General features: G+C 42.5%; 1 protein-coding gene across 2 annotated transcripts in view; it reads right to left on the bottom strand.

The window, feature by feature from the left end:
* LOC110980305 (uncharacterized) overlaps positions 1 to 17,634 on the bottom strand; it is a 67,708-nt gene that overhangs the window by 46,592 nt on the left and 3,482 nt on the right. For both annotated transcript variants that reach the window (XM_022236874.2, XM_022236875.2), the window contains exons 2-6: positions 15,126 to 15,399; positions 3,288 to 3,557; positions 2,267 to 2,536; positions 1,882 to 2,001; positions 1,152 to 1,313 (exon numbers count right to left, since the gene is read on the bottom strand). In XM_022236874.2, the coding sequence (XP_022092566.2) occupies positions 1,152 to 1,313; positions 1,882 to 2,001; positions 2,267 to 2,536; positions 3,288 to 3,557; positions 15,126 to 15,192 (889 nt within the window). In that variant the 5' untranslated portion in view covers positions 15,193 to 15,399. The remainder of the gene's footprint in view (positions 1 to 1,151; positions 1,314 to 1,881; positions 2,002 to 2,266; positions 2,537 to 3,287; positions 3,558 to 15,125; positions 15,400 to 17,634) is intronic.

Raw genomic sequence — 17,634 nt, 5'->3', positions numbered from 1 at the left:
GCTGGAAATCGATTAATTGTTCTTGGGGACACAGGGGAAGTGGAACAGGAACAGTTATTGTCAACTGGCAATGAAACGTGTGGCTATGTAATCAGCATTAGCTACAGATTTGACTGTTGTTCAGTCGTCTCCAAAACAGAACTGGCGTTTTTTCCGATGCAGAAGGTCACACTAGTAATTAGAGTACATGATAATGGCCTTGATATCGGAGAAGAAGTCCATGTAATTTGGAACCTTCAAAACACTTTCAATTGTACCACACCTTCCAGCGAGTATGACAGCCATGAAGTTCTTTAGCCTTGTACCGTTCAAGCATCATGCATTCAAACACAACTTGACAACCGTTGCTCGGCCGGTTGATATTTGGCACACGCGGCGTTTGGCCACAAAAATAAACTCCCTTCACTCTCGTGAGAGTTCGTGCCAGAGTTTGGTTCGGTCGGTTGACCAAGATCTGAGGTGATTTCACGTCAGTGAGCAAGTTCGGCATTTCAAACAGGCAAGGTCGATCAAGAACAAAGTACGCGTACAGAGCAGATGATGGACAGGTCATAATCGCAGAACTAAAAACTGAAAATGTTTTGGTTCTGTACATCACTGGGGCAGACGATGTCGCGGGTTGATATCGCTGTTCCAAAATGACCATGGACTCTCTTCACTATGGGCATGCATTACTGGAATACTACACTGGCTAAATGTCTTTTCAAACAAATTCACAGCAACAAATTCCATGTTTTTACCACGAGAAAAGGGAACTTGCATGATTAATTGCATGAATTGAAGGTCGTGCCCACGAATTTCAGACAGGCTACTTTGGTCTTTTTTTTTCTTTAAACCTTTTCAAATTCGGAGCTTTTAAAGCCTCCAGCTAGAAACACGTGGGCGTAATTGCCCTTTAAATCCACTAAATATACTTTTAAAGGCAAGCAGCACTGTTTTTCTGAAATAACGAGGACACTTTGGGTCACTGACTCCTTTGAGTCTGTTCTGCCCTTCTTGAAATGGTAACGTTTCATTTTTTTATGAAAAGTGCCATGATGACGTCTAGACTAGTCTGGAATCCAGACGTCTCTTTCCGATACAAACACAACTGTGAGGTTGATTCTGTTTGCAAATATTTGGTTGCAAAATATAAACTGAGGTACACTCACTTTCGTGACCGGGTAGGAGTAGCCGCACGTGGCCTGGGTCACTGTGTAATTGGCCTTTGACGGACACGAACCCGATTCGGAATTGGGTTGTGATGGGGGCCTCGCATACGATGTGCATATGTGTCATGGAATCGTTAAGTAAAATCTTCCTCTCTGGTAAAACTGTGAAGAAAATATCAAAAGAGGAGATGTAGATTAAGAGAATGCAGGTTCTAATTCGACTGATTGTTTAATTTCAAAGGTTGTAGTGAGAATATGATAATTTGCAAGAATCCCGAAAGTGCTACTGCATGTAATTTGATACAAAGGTCAGGTCATAGGATGTGTATTTTTTGTCAGTCTAAAACACCGTTCATAAATATGGTAAAAAGTTGAATTGTTCCTGGATAGAAACCAATCCTTAGCTACAAAATGACACTGTTTTTCGCAATGGAAAAATTATGCGCTAACTTTCAATTTTTCAAGACGTGTAATATCTATTGGTTTTACATGTAAGTTTTTAATACGCATGCATTGGATATGGAGGTTGTTATTGGAATCCAACAGATAGGCTAAGCCTTGTTTTGATGTATCACTTTCAGGGGTGAACTAGAAAGTAGTTACCAGACGTTTCTCCCGAAGTCATGCAGCATTAATAGGGAGTTATTTCGCAAATCTGTCTGTTTGTTTCGAACATTTTTAATAATCGCTCTCAAGAGGTCAGAACTTTTGGACTTGTCTTAGGCCTTACTTTGATTGGGGCTGTACATCAGTACATATCCGTCGATGGTGTCCTCGGGAGGGGTCCATGCAATGGTGAAGGAGTAATCTCCAGTCTGCTGGATGAAGACATCTTTTGGTGGTAGGGGGGCTGAGACGCAAAGAAAAATGAAGTAAAGCTTCACAACCAAGGGATTTATACAAGAGCTTTATGAGGGGAAATGAAACAAGACTATAGCCAAACACACTGCTTCCAAGAAAAGTCCTGAAATATAGTTTAAAATAAAACCTCTTGCTGAAAAATCTAGGGTCAGTGGAGCTGATCTGAATGGGCAGCTGAATGGGTTGGTTTTTCTAAGAATAATACCTCTCCCCATAGTATACCAGTTGCAATGGATGGCAGGGTGAAGTCTTACCTTCAACAGTACTGGTCCGTTTCTTCCATTTGCCAGCCTCACTGATGATCCCGTTCCGAACGGTGTATAAGTGGGTGTAGAAGCTCCCACTGACCTCGTAGATGGTGTACGAGGTGTCCGTCGGCGAGAGGTCGACCGACAACTCGTCCATGCCGTCCTTGGAGAAGATGAGGCGGTAGAACTCAAACTCGCCCACGGGGGTGGCCCACTCTAGGTTCAAGGTGTCCGGTAGGATGAGGGTCCGAAGACCCGACGGTGGCGGGGGTATTCCTGGCGAGAAGTGTCGTGAAGCGTGTGAGATAAAATTGATACAGGTGTATACAAGGACGTGTTGGCACTGGCAGATCCAACACCCACCCCCCCCAAGAGCAAATTGAGATTTTTTTAATAATGAGAAAAAGGCGATGTTTATTTAGTTAATTTCCCAAAGCATGTAAAAAGCCCCAAAATATAGCCGTACCCATAAAACAGGTCCTAAAATGTTACATAAACATTTTCACATTTCTACAACCTTCCCCCCCCCAAAAAAAATCGGGCCTCCCAAAAGTCTTGTTCTGGATCCATCCTTGAATGTTGTACATATTCTTTTGCGAGTAAAAATTACCCTGCACAACTGCAACAATGTGTCCCGCATCTCGGCTTTCTCGGGTGCGATACGTTGCCAGTTTTCCTTAATATTGTTGAATGACTTTATTTTGTAATAGACATTGTTAAAGCTCAACCAAGAAAAAAAACCCGAAGTATATATGCATTCGTCTTGCTTGAATTTGGAGGTACTGTGCGAAGTAAAAACGTGTTTAAAAACTAGTCCCGTGTTCCAGTACACACAACCCGAGTGCTTGTTTGTGATCCATCATGTGGTCATCTCTCACGGGATGGGGTTTAATCATTCCTGTTTCCCGGCCAAATTATGGCACAACGACAAACAGGTATGCCTGCCATCGGGAAAGGAGCGAGTATTAGATGAGGTCAGTGACTTGAAAAGAGAGAACGAAATAAAAAAAAAACACGATTCACTCACTCGAATCTCCGGGATGCAAAACAGAGAACACGTCGGTGGTGCTGTAGCCGGCCGAGGTCTGGGAGTACAACCCCATGGTGAACCTGCTCGGGTCAAGGTCCTGCTCGCTGACCACGTGCACGTTGGTGCGGTCCGCAGCGATCTGGACGTTGCCACCGCTGTAGGCCAGTGTGTAGCCCGTGACTGGGTGCGGTGGCGGGTCCCAGGCCACTGTGAAAGACTTGGGGCCCGTGAATTGGACTTGAACATTGGTAGGCGGTAGGATGGGAGCTGGGAACGAGGAAAGGGGGAATGAACAGTATGAGATGCAAGGGCTAGTAGAGAGCTATAATTAATCTATAATAAATCTGGTCTATATGTACATTGTTGCCGAAATTCCAATTGCTTCAATCGTATTCGTCATCTTTTCATCTGAATGGTAATCATGAGCCTTGTGTCAATATTTAAAATTAGCCAAATGTGATGTTAAACCTTAATATGTAGTCTGCAGGGAAAGGCTGACGGAAAGGAAGACACGTAGAACGACGCACGTCATGTGCATGTTATGCTCAGGACGCATAAAATACGAGCTGTAAACTTTCTATGCATAATATGCATATGACGCACGGCGTTCTACACGTACGCGTCCTCGTGGATATCAACATTCTTGAAAAATAGCCACACACGAAGAAATGGTTTGACTCTTTTTGATTTTGTTTCATTTTTTGGGGTTAAGTTTGCTTCAGGCTTCTGTGGTTTCCCCTCCCCTTCAACGGCAGGAAATGGAGGCGAGAGGCTTGTTAAAGTATTTGCCGCGGATAATTTGATCAACTCACCGAGGGAAATAATCCCAATATCTCCGTTTCCTACTTGTTTCCCGTACAGAACAAAAAACCCAGGAGGGCCTAACAACGAGAGCATGCATGTTCCCGGAGCCAAAACCGCTATGAATCACAAAAACCGCTCACATAATAGGAACGTCAGCTCCATCTCCAAGAACATGGCAGAAATACCTCTGGATGTATTAAGACACTGATAATGAAGGCACATTGTGAGCACATTATCCCCTAACTCATCGATTACCCACTTCTAGCGTGCCCAATTACGAGTTATGTATTCGATATGTAAAACTTTTTACGCCTTCGCAACTGGGCAGGGCATCACACCAACTGAGAAGACGAAAACATGGACAGATGACAATTTACCATAGCTGCAGGGGGGCATATGCTGTACAGGGTGGTTACGGGTAAATTACAGAGGGGTGGCAAATATGTGTAGGGAACCAATTCATAAATTTTTATCAGTTTGTTTCATGTCGGTTGGGGGACATAGGCGCTGCCAATATCAAAACAAAGCAAAACAAAAACAAATATCTTGATAACCATACCTTAAAGCAACTTTCTGAACATTTTTCCAACGATAGTCAAAATATCAGCTGCCGACGCTATGAATAATTGAAATAATTGAGGCTAACATAAAAGGCCTACTACAATTGTCAGGTAAAATGACAACGTTTAATATTTTCTTTAACTTCTGAGGTTTTACCATTTTTCAATAAGGTTATTTTTGTTTGGACCTTGTTAGGGGGGAAATTACCGTAAAAACATCACATTTTCCGCTGCAAACTTTTTTTGTTCAAGCCAACATCTCAAATGCTAAATCGCGTCTTCGGATGTAGAGAAAAAAAATCAGCCAGCTGTCTGGACAAGCCTGCTTCCCGCTCACAAAAAAAAAAGAAAAAGACAAAATAAACCAAGCACAGAAATAGCGTCGAATGAATCCCTTGTTCTAACACATCAAAATCTGAACAAGCCTATAATGCATGCACATGTTTTACAAACCTCATGTTGCCAAGGCTTCCCCTTTAACCTCCCCCTTGCATCCCCTCCCTCAGTTACCTTGAGTTGCCAAGGCTGGTCAAATTTGTTCCGGCACCACTAAGGCTAAACCCCTTAAGCTCTGTTTTAATTAACGGAATTTGATTTTGCTATATCACGCTTCGTAAAAATTACCCTCTTTTGCAGAATTCTAAACGCGAATGTGTGCTGAGCATGTTTTATATGCTTTTATATATTCATAAGCCGGGACAAGATGTAATACGCATGTTACTCCTTAAAGTGTGGCTGAGGTGAATTCTTGTTGGACACAATTATCCTGCCACTTATTCCTGTTCTTCAGTGTGCGAAATGCTGACATCCCTGTCAGGATGAATGCAATAAAAAAATGTACTCTTTAAACATTGAAAATTATCCATGCTTTTTCAGACAACTGGGGGCGCAGTTGCTATGATGTCATCCAGGGAAGACATGGTTCAATGCACGTGCTTTTCTCTTAAAATTGTGAACCCAGAATCTACTCGCAGAGAAAGGGACGATTGCTTGCTTATTGCTATTGTATACTTCCATAATAGTGAACCATCAAAGTGGAGCAATTAAGGCCCTCAAATCCTCGAAAATGCAGGAGTTTTTGTACGCTAACCGACGTAACACTGAGGTTGTCTTCTTGCAGGGATTACATCATAGTTTTGCTCATGAATAATGGGAGGACTCACAAGCGAAAACCAAAATAGCAGCAAAACCCTTTGAAGAGTGCGAAAGAATCAAAACGAGGTTAACTGAGACACAACGGTGCATTTTGAAGGTTCTATTAATTGAAAAGCGAGGTCAACTCTACATTTTTTAGAAGTTCGGAGGAGTAAGCAATAAAATGAATCTCACGACAACTTAATACCGGTCGATAGTGTTCTGATAAATAATGTCAAAGCTGTAGTAAAGCATATCTGGTATTGGAAGCCAGATTTTGAATGCTAGGCAGTAAAATAGTCGGGTACCATCCAATCGACAGTTTACAGTGCATGAAGCAGGTGTTAGGAGCAAGATCAAAAATATCTTCCTCGCTTATCATTATCTTCCCCTGGGTGGTGCTACAGAATTGCCTCGTTTATTAATCTGACACGACATTGTGTCATCCATAATGCACAGGTCAACCACAACGTAGGTTCTCAAAGAATGCACCCTGGCCCACGTTTGTTATTCATTCAATTAAGAGAAGAGGCTCCCTGCATTATCTTAATCTCTTCCATTCCCTCCACGCGCCAAGCTGGAACATTACTGACATTTCTCTGCCGGCGTTCAGACTTATCTTTCGTCAGCCCACCGGAACCTCCGCACGTGGTCATATCTGTGAGTTTAAAGTTCTTCGTTCGCGCTTGTAATACGTAGCCGATGACTCACTGCAGCCGCCTGAGTCATTGCCGACAGATTCTTCTTGGTGCACACTGATCATCCAGACCTTTCACTCTCAGCCTTAGAGTTCGATACACAAAGATCAGAACACGACTACTCAAGACGCTGTTTAATATTTTATTCTGTCATGTGTAACATGGAAAAGGGAATTCTTTTAAATGCTTTTCTGCCATTTTTTCTGGTAACGCAATGAAACGATAATATCTCACACATCGAAGGTCTGTTCCTGTTACTTAAGGAGGTTACCAATTTGTAATTGAAGAAAGTAAACTGGCAAGTTTGGATGGGATTCTTGCTTTGCAGTCTACAAACAGACAAAAAAAGATTTTGTTTGCAAGAGAGACTGCTGCCTTTACCTTCCAGTGCCTTCCTTCCAGGTTTGTTCTTCTAATTACGAGTATTCTGGAGTACGTATTGCCGAGTGCAGAGAAGCAAGGGTCGACCGTGTGTCATATCACTTAAACATTCCGAGAGCTCAGTCATAATTTTCGAGAAATTCTATTTTTACAAGGCATTTCGCTTTCTCAAATATAAGTCTGGCGGTTTTTTATTGCTGCATATATGACACGTATGATAAATCACTCACTGCATTCCCCCTAAATTCCTTGCAAATTCTAAACCTTCAGTGCGGTATACGTCGGACCAATTATCACAGCTATACATTAATGTGTTTTCAGTGACATGTACTTCAACTTAAATCATTTTTCATCCCAATACGATACAGACTGTTGCTCGTCTAGTACCTCATATTTACAGCATGGCTCTTAATGTTTAAGGCACACTCTAACTTGTATCGAGGGGGAGTGGGCTGGCTGATAGTTGAAACACATTTACCCACGTAATGTGACGTCAAAGGGTGATTTTGTCCTACTGCGCCTGTGCACATCAAAATCTATACGTTTTATATACTTGTCTTCGAGATTACCGCCAGAGAAAAGCATATGCGATATCTGAATGGGAATGAGCAACTTGCATTATTTATGCAATCAGGAAGAGGGAATCCTCACCGAAGTTGGAAAATAAGAGATACTCAACAAATCTGATTTGTTCAATTAAAATCTTGCCCTATCAGCAGAATGAGAATGTTTGCCAATTAGTAAGTTATTGTGCTGCATTAATTTACACGCTTTACATCTTGAAGGTAATTTAGAATACTGTAATGCCTTCTTTACCAGAAAAATGTCAACCATTCCCAGACTTTCACTAGGCAAGGCTAGGCCATATCTGTATAACTTTGATGCAGACTTAAAGGTAAAGTTCTCGAACCATGGGACATCAATCTGGGAAAAAGAGCCATAGCCATCCGTACCCCTCCCAAAAATGCACTCTCCACCTGTGACTGGACAAAATCTCGGAACAACCTGCTGAAATCGTCAGTCGAAATCACGTTAGCGGGGCTAAGCCCCCCGATTAATACAGTCGTCTGGACACAGCAGTGCTCATTAATCCAGACAATCCCTGAACGGATCCCCGATGCGGCGTGAGTCGCCATGGCTGCTCCTTTTTGGGAAAAACACGGCCCGCCAGTGGTTTTAACGCCACACGGCGCAGGCTCGGGGAAAGTCGTTATACCATGATTAAGTGTACATTATCTTTTCTCTACGGTGGCCCCGAAAGGGCATCATGGGTGTGGCTTCCTTTCAAAACTTCCATATTATAAGCAGGTGAAAATAACACGAAAAACTAACACAGTCCATCAGCAAGAAAGTCACAACATCGTGAATTAAAGAAATTCCGACAAATCGGGACTCCTGGGATTTTGCAATTAAAAGAAACCGAGATGTCCGAATTCTGACGTCTCCTCAGTAGAACTAAGTTCTGAGCTTTAAAACCACGGGACACTCCTCCAATCAAATGTTATACCCGATTTTAAAACAGAAAAAGCAGCAGGCACGCCTGACCGGCCAGACTTGAAAGACCTGATTATGAGTTTCTCAAACAGTCACACAAAATGGCTTCAACTGGATCGCTACCTTCCACTTGGACGTATTTAAATAAAATTCTTTATTATCCTAAAAAAATTATCAAGATTTCAAAAACAGGAGACAAAAAGGGCATCATTAACAGAAACGGCATGTCTTCGTATTAAACATAAAACTGGATTAAAAACTGGATCCTTATAGAAATTTACACCGATTGTTTTTCAAACAGTTAAAACGTCTTTACGAAGAGTCACCCAACTTTTCAATATTTAGCAGACTTTTTAACAAACTGCAACGATTTGCATTGGGCTTAAATTGTCATATGTAGTTGTAAAGTACAAATAGGATGTTCATAATGCTTCAATTACGACAAGAGACAAAGTGCCAAAGCGTTCCCTGACGAGAAATTGCAGGTAAGAACGGAGAATCCATTGTCTGTCGCTATTCAACTCGAAGGAAACAGGGAAGTATGGATCCTCCCTGGTTTCAAGGTTGAAAGAAACCTCTAAATACTCGATTTCTTTCGTTTATCGATTTTTGAAACTGTCACAATATTAAAACGACAAGTGCATATAGTTAAGTGCTTTGTTCATCTGGTTTTGACAGAATCAAAAATCGCCGAAGTTTGTTTATCACAGCGTCGCCTCACTGGAAGTGTTGCAAACACCAGTGCATTTTCCAAATCGAGGATTGAAGAAGCTACACATACAGGCCCTCCTTACGGAGATACCGTCACAGGTTGATTAAATTTTCACGGGCCTCAAAAGGGCGCCTTCACGAAAAGCCACATCTTTTTACGGGAGGCCCCTCTGGAAGGCCAGGATGTGTAAAACGTTACGGAAATCGGCCAACAAAATGTTTACTGACGGTGTAGCGCACTCGATCCGGGTTACAGCAAAGGGCACATTGGTGATTCTCCTAACATATGGCTCCAAATGGGCTGTACATGAGATAGAAATTGCACAGGAAGGTACAATTAGGTCAAGGTAGTCTAGGAGCCGAAACGACAGGTATGCAGGAGATCAGATGTCAAACAACCATTTGGACCTAAATATAAACACCACTGGGGAGAAAAACCGAACCTGCTTGCGTTAATTGAATAATCTCCAAAACTTGGCGACTTCAGTACTCACATTAAAGGGAGCAATTAAAACAGATGTTATGATTGTCGACGAAGTAACTTTAGAAGGAGAAAACGTCGCTGTCATTCAAAAGGAACACTTGAAGTTTAAAGGGATTATACACGTGAGTGCCATATTGCTAGCACTAGAACGCAGTCGAGCCATTGCTAGGCAGGTTATTACGTAGGGAGTCCATTCAAGTGAAGGCTGAAGATTACCAGTGCAGCCTCCCTTTCATATCAACTCCGTGTGAACATAATAAAATTGCATCGAACTTCTCAATTTTTTCGGCGTAAAAATTAAGTCAAACTAAAGAGAAGTCCTTGCAAGAAAGGGGCGGGTACATGGAAGGACCTTCAATGGGGGCGTGTTCCTCAGCCCCTAATAAGATCTTCTTCGCGCTCGTAACACAATCCTTCACCAATCGTCTGAGGGCGAGATGGGGCAACACCCTGAATCACGGATGTGCACCACAGTGTCTGGAAAATATTTACAGCTGGGAATAACGCCCCGTGTATTTTCATTTCTCAAACTGTTAAACGCTAAATTAATTTCTTCACTACACCCAGCGACAATCTTCCTGTTTTTATCAACAACATCACATAGATTGGTCTTGGAAATGTTTATGTTGGCGGAGTCACGGCTGTAATTGGAGGATTATGACTAAGCTGACGAAAAATACTCAATTAACGCGGCGTGTCTGTGAGAGCGCCCAAATTTCGGCATCAACAGATTTCAAAGCTAACTCCCTGGAAGATTTCCCCAAAGCATTCAGGTACAAAACGAGAACAGTCGAGAATGCGTTTCTTCTTTAGGAAATCAAGATGGAGGATGTCCCTGAGCAGCGACATATTCAGCAAAATAAGGAAGGCAGCAATTCATAAACACGATCGTTGATTGTTAAAAATAGGTAATTTAAACCGGTACATTCGAATTACACGCACGCAGGTGCCTCCATAGCGTGAAGCGTAACATGAAGAAAGATAAACTCATGATTCAAATGAACAGGTGCTGCCTGGACTTTAAGAAACATAGACCAGGTGCAGCTGTAAAGCGCTCTTCGTAACATTTTCTCATACATGTAATTTAACCAATGGAGCAAATCCTTTGCCACACTCCATGAAGTTACAAAAGAAAACATAAGCCTCTCGTCCACCGATTTGATTTTCTCCTCTCACAGCAAAATAACGCCCCCCCCGCCCTACTCACATGCATGAGTGTACTCAAGGAAAATTTAAAAGGGTTTGTGCTGTGGACGTTTATATAAATTTCAACCACAAAAGCACCGTGCGGTGGATACTATTTTGTTTGTACAACTCCGGCAGACCAAACCTGGCGAGAATTTTACATATGAGAGAGAAATCTTGGTTGTCGCGGGTAGGAATACAAATACCTATATATTCAAGCACACGATTGATTTCAATGATGAAATGCTGGGAGCACAGCTTGAAAGACAGTGTCTTACAGGAATGGTACGGAAACAGACAGCTTTTCAGTCAATAAGCTGCATCTTCCGAGCGTTTTATATCCTCCCTTCTATCCCTTTTACATTGCTCTTTGTTTTACTCATGCATTCAACCAGATCACTTCTATTGCATTGAGTCGGAAATAATTTGATTCTAAGCCTGAAAAGATCAGATCACAGTCGGCTGGACAAAATATAATGTCATTATTTAGCTACAATAAAGCAACAAGTTGCAAATTGGAAGTATGAACTACGGCCAATATAAGCTGCAACTGTAGCCTTAAACTTCCAAGTGTGAAACTCGTTTGCGTAAAAATCTGAGCCCGATGAGAAACTTCCATGAAGTGTCCCAGCAACCGATCAATCAAAGCGTAATTATTCGGGGTGTCATAAAAGCACTTCCGACAAAGCTGAAATGTTCTGATAATGTTAACTTGCATTTAGCATTTACAGTCCTGAGTTTCATTTTGTAACAAAGACTTTGAAATAGAGCATCTGTCGAACCGGAGAATTTACACCACAAACGTGTAACAGCGCTTTAAAATTACATGAAAGGAGCACAATGGTTCTTTTAAAGACATCAAAATATATCTTTCCAAGGCCATAACTACAAAGAGCAGACTTCGCCACAGTCAATACGACCACAGAGAAAGGGCACATTTTGTACAAGTTTGACACTAAAGCTCGACTAAGAAAATATCAATTGACCTTAGGCTTACTTCCTTAAAATACAAAATGCAACACTTCATAAAGTAAGAGAATGCATATAGATACTACGGTAATTCATGTGTAAAAGGCTGGAATACATTAAACAATTAATCAAAAACTTTAATTCGCGCCGGCCCCGGAAACTTATGGGGGTCCAGGACGACCAATTATGGAAGAGAAAGACAGTGTGTTCGAGCAGCCTGGATCAGCAAAATCCACTTATTAAGCCCGCTCTGTAAATTACTCAAATTCGACATCCCACTTCCAGTGTTACATCAGTACCGGAGCAAAAACTTCATCCAACCATCCTTGCTCTATGATAGGACCAACCGGGCTCTAATTTGATGGGGGATATTGGACATATAAATTAACGAGAAAAGCTCTTGTCCGGGAGGGCATGGGCTGTGTTGGGGTTGGATCATAGAGCAAGGACACATGCCCTCCCGGACAAGAGCTTTTCTCGTTAATTTATATATCCAATATCCCCCTCCCAAATTAGAGTCCGGGTATTCCTATTGCTATACACAAAGACTACAACGGCCAGAAGCACTAGCCTGGAAATCTCTGTCAAGCCCCTGCGCATGCCGTAAACGGGTTCCCTGCCCATTAACGGAGTCCTCGAAGAGCTCTGCAAAATGGTCAAGCATTTGTGCTGCATCACAGAGCCCAACTTCATGTATTTCATCCTCAGGAAAAAGAGGCTCTTCAAAATCAAACAATCTCAGCCACAGATCGATCGTAAAAAAATATATACCATCTTAATTAAGACTTCAAGCAGAATAACAGGTCCGTCCTTTAGACAGGTCCCAGATATTTATACGTTATCCCCTCCGACCCTCCGAGACAAGAGTAAAAACATCATGTTATCAACGGTATCTCTCTGTCTTGCAACCTGGTCTTAAATCGCCAATCTGCCCTTCAGTGGGCCCTCTGGGTAACAGCTATTCTAGATCTTTCCACCATGTGTGCATGATTACACTCATTTGCCACCAACTTGTAGGGTATGCCTTACAATTCCATTTTTTTTTTGAGAATTTCGCTTTTGCTGGTCATCATCTAAATTCATTCTCCATCACTTTTAAAGACAAAATTAAAGAGTTCAATGATTGCACTGCTGTGCTAAACCTCAATTTTGGAGTGTCGGTATTATTGTCTTATATAAATAGTTAAGATATTTGAATTCCTCTTTAAAGTGTACACGCTTGAAAACTCAAAAAGGTAAAACACATCAAAAAATCGGAATTCCAAGCTGTGTGTAATTTAAATCCAAGCTACAGTTAAAAATGGAGGTTTTCCAGAGGAATGGCATGATTATTTCTTTTAAACTAATCATCCTAATTTGTATCAACCGTATCGGTTTGGGTAAAGCTGTATGAACCAACGATGTGCTAAAAGTAACCTCTTAATTGGCTTTTCTGATGAAGAGATGGCTGTAGTAATGCCCCTTTTAACAAGCAGTGCACTTCCTAGCTGCAGGACGCTAGACATTGGCCTCCCACTGTATAAGGTCTCACAATATCTACAGGAACCAGGACGATAGACAAGACCAGGATACAGGCCGGGAATATGATTAGCCTCGGGGTAGAACATGTGGAAAAGTCTCCCCATCAAAAATACCACACGGTTTAAAATGAACAGACAACTTGGAGGCGGTCAAACGCATTTTTTACTGCCTGTTGCAAGGCAGGTCCGGACGTCAAGTTCAGAGAGACACAGAGAAACCACGATTTGTTACCTGAGTGGGACTGCGCATGCTAGGCGACGATGAGAAATTCCCTGTTGTGATGAAAAGGAAATTTACAGGAAATCTCAAAGGAAGTTCCAGCCCAACGGACAATTGGTTTTCTGTGAAAGTGCTTCGTTGCTGGGTATTATTTAATAGATGTGTCAAACATGGATATGTAATTTTCCTGTGGTCTTCGAGTTGTCTCTAAAGTAATTGATATTGCATCTTAGGGTAACACCCAATACAGCTTAAATTCGACGGATACAGCTCGCCGTAGCAACGTCAACATGTGCAGCATAGTGTAGATTATTACACATAAACAGCTTTACTTAGATTTCCCCTGGGATGAGAAAATAAAGTGCCCGACTGCGATTTCGAAATCATCAAATAAATAGCATCATTCCTCTGATGAGCGTTTTCTTCATCGGTTATTTATAATATCGGCCTCCCTGGGACAGATTTCAAGAGGGCTGGTGTTTAAATTTGGAATGATGGATTGCTTCTAAACACCCAAATACCATTCATAATTGAGGGTCATTGCCATGCACCAAAACCATCCATCGTCATTGGTGACGTGATGTGACATATTGCAGAGTACCACTCATGAATATTCATAGCTGAACCTGACAAAATTTTTGTGAGCAGATGAATTCTTTTTCCGCCGAAACATCAAGGAAAAATATTCCCATAACCTAACTATAAACATCGCATTCGGTGCACGGAGCATGCAATTAACCGGATCAGAGCAATACCCGGCAGTCAACGTGCAGAGATGCGAGTCGATCGTGTGAATGTACCGTAAGAGATACGTCAAATTTAACTTCTGCCATCTGATCTGGTTTAGCTTTCAGAACCAATTAGCATTCGATCGCAACAGAAGGTTCACGGTCGTTCATCTAAAGATGCCACGTTCTGCTGCTCGTGATGAGGCACACTCTACATTTCATAAAGCATGTTACCAACGTTACTACAGTCCTCCTCTCATCAACATCACCTTTACACAGTTTGAATTTTGTCTCGGTACCGCCACAGAGTTGTTAATGTTAATCATGAGAGTATTATTTCGAGTTCTCTGAACAACGAGTTCGGATCGTGCCATGACAGCAGTTACAATGGTCATTAATTTCGCTCTCATTTTCAGACTCTCCGTTCTCGCCATCTTCATATCGTACTCAGTAATCGCAGTGCTCTGCTCTCAGAAAGATCACCATGACTAGTCACACATGATCACGATGATCCTCACGGCAGTTTTCTGTCTATGCATCTCCAACATCATCCTTACTCGGCCGCCATCATACCGCCACCACTTTCATCTACGTTATCTTCTAATTATCTTTGCCATTGTGAAGTTTGGTAGTGTGTGCATGGGTGATATTCCTCAGTACCAGCTGTACCTTTGCACAACTCCAAGCTGTTTCAGAAAACTCGAAAACCCATAATAGGTGTCTTTCTAGCATGACAAATCAACTATATTCGCTGAAGTGATATCAAAGATGAAGCATGGGGTTATTTAAAGTACTGTGTTCACAGGCAAATTATGGTGCCCCTGACATGAACATGGACTCCAGCGTCCAGTGAAGCAGCAAAGAATTGTAACACAACCTGAAACATTATATCATGTAAGCATGCCCAACGACTGCGCACTGTAAAATGGGATACTGCATGTACTTACTCTGACATTCTGTGATGCGTGCCACTCCTACGAGGAATATCAGCGGATGCAGCAGGTGCAGGTCCATGGTGAACAAAAAAATGCAGGGAGTCGGGTTCAGTGCCAACTAGAGTCCAGCAAGCAGTATGCGTGTGGGAACTATCTGCGCACAAGACCTTCACCCGGCCAACTCGACGATCTCAATGGTATTTTGGCTTCAGTTCCTCGGCACTGTCTGCGCTGGTTTTGTTCTGCTGAAGCCATCCATACCAACAGCTGCTCGCAATGGCTGGCACTGGGAATGGGATGATGATATTTATAAACTGTTACCAATCTGCCCACGTGACAAGCTCTTTTTCCATTCCCCGGGCTCGGTCACGGTCGGAGCAACTCCTCAGTCAACCGTGACAAATTTACATTTTCACGCACGGGAAAATTTGGAGGCACAGCTATTTATCCAACCCGGTCCGGCATTCCTACTACCCCAGCAACGCCCAAGGAATTGGAATGGGCAGTCCCTAGGAAGAGCGCCTACGGCCGAACCGCTACTTGGTCGAGCAGTCCTGTTTTGAATTTCCGAGACTGGTAATGAACGCTGTCCCTGGAGCGTTCTCCTCTGAAATAGATTTATGGAACGCAGAGGCTGCTAGTCGCTACATATATGAGGCCATGCTCGAGGCCTCATTTACCATTAGTTCATTTTTTATTTCACGGCGGTGAATGCGGCATCATCGGGCTATATGCTTGCGGTGCCCTTTGCTAACCGCGCCAGCTGCGTGCCGAGGATTCCCTGGGCTTGTAAACTCCGCACTCGTGCTTTGACAAGGCTGATTTATACGTCTGCTCGCCGGAAGCATTACGCATTATACATCACGGTTTTACCAGCTCCCCAAATTTAAGTTCAGATACCCAGCGTTTCTTTAGCCAATCTCGATTAGCTTTTCCATCGGAATAGGTTTGAAAGCAATCAAACTGACAGCAAACTTGATAGCTAGCAAATTTCCAATGTAACAATTTGACAACGTCATTATTGCCCAAACTGACTGCATGGGGTTCTTCAGCTTTTCTTATTGATAAACAAGTGAAACCTTTGGACGCAAACTTCTCACACCGAGTAGGCCTATATTGAACATCTATAGGGTCCCTGAAAGGAAAGAAAAATGACAGCCAAAAAAATTCTTTTTAAGATTTATATTGTAACCCAATCATAACAAACCCTCGAAAGGTGTTTTCATAATGCCAATGTCTTGTTTGTTTTGGTAGAAGGAGTCCAATGCCACAGCGCATATTATTGATGAATGTGTTAGGTTCCCCGTGTTCAGCGAAGGTCATCACCGGCGAATGACAGATCACACCGTCCTGCTCTCTCATCAAGACTGCACATGGTGTGTGTCGAGAGCGGTCCCCAATGCAAGACCGTGGTACCAGAGGGTGTCTTGCGCGGCTTTCACGTGGGAGCTCAACCGGTGCACACGGCAGGAGGACCGGAAACGGGCGCAGATTACGCGCGCATGTTGAGTGAATTTGACTTAGGACGAGCAGTGATGACCGCGAGTGGTGGTCACCTTGCATAACTTCTTCCTGATTGAAAAAAGTAGTTCGAAGACAAGGTGTTGAAAGGGTTACGTAGGGTTTAATTCATAGATGTAAAGCGTAAGCCCAAGACCTCTCCAGCAAGAGAGTGCAGCAACAAACAAATAACGAGAAAAATGCTTTAGGTTAAAATTTTGGAGAAATGGTATTCGGAGGAATTTTTCATCGTGGTAGAAATGTCTAATCCCGACTTTCATGATGGACGATTAGTCTGAAAAACGATGTGCCGTTTCGAAAGAAAGTTCGCGTGCGTGCCAAGGTCCGTGGGTGGATTAATTTCCACGAAAGTATTTATTGTGAAACTCTTTCTTCAAACTCAAGAAGTTTAATGATTCGTCCTGCCAGGGGTGAGGTCGTTAAACATCGAGTCGGTGAAGGGTATATGGCACATCCTTGACTGACACGATTATTTTGTACGCATGTCGACGTGTACGCATGACTGAAAAGCCCAATTGGTTACCACGGCATTTTGACCTCCAAAAACTAGCCTGCCCGCTCGTGAATCACTCCCTTTGGGGCTTATACACATGTTTTAAATTACTCGGTCTAATATGTTTCACGCTGTGATTTGTCAATGTTGTTGATATGACAACCGGTAGACTAGATGTACAGTAAATTGCGGCCACCGTATTGAATTTCCACATACTGGTGACCTAGTCCACAGTTTCTATCAAGTGTTATTTTGACTGGATTTTCTGCACAAATGATAACTGAAGTTAGAGTTAGTAATCTTATTATTCGCCATGCGCTCGCTTCGCGTTAGCCCTCTATGATGATATCACCTCTGCATCTCTACAAATCACGTTATATATGTCAACTACATGGTCCGTATATCCATCACTTGCACGACAATGACCGCCTTCGATAAGTCTTCGACCTGCGGTGAATTTGCATGCTATTGGCATAAACAGGAGAGTAGCACAATATGAGTTCGTAA

Source organism: Acanthaster planci, linkage group LG07 (assembly GCF_054643075.1).
Source record: "Acanthaster planci isolate LZ-2023a linkage group LG07, COTS_SCS, whole genome shotgun sequence".
In the NCBI taxonomy this organism is placed as follows: Eukaryota; Metazoa; Echinodermata; class Asteroidea; order Valvatida; family Acanthasteridae; genus Acanthaster; species Acanthaster planci.
This window is presented reverse-complemented; position numbering and strand designations above follow the sequence as displayed.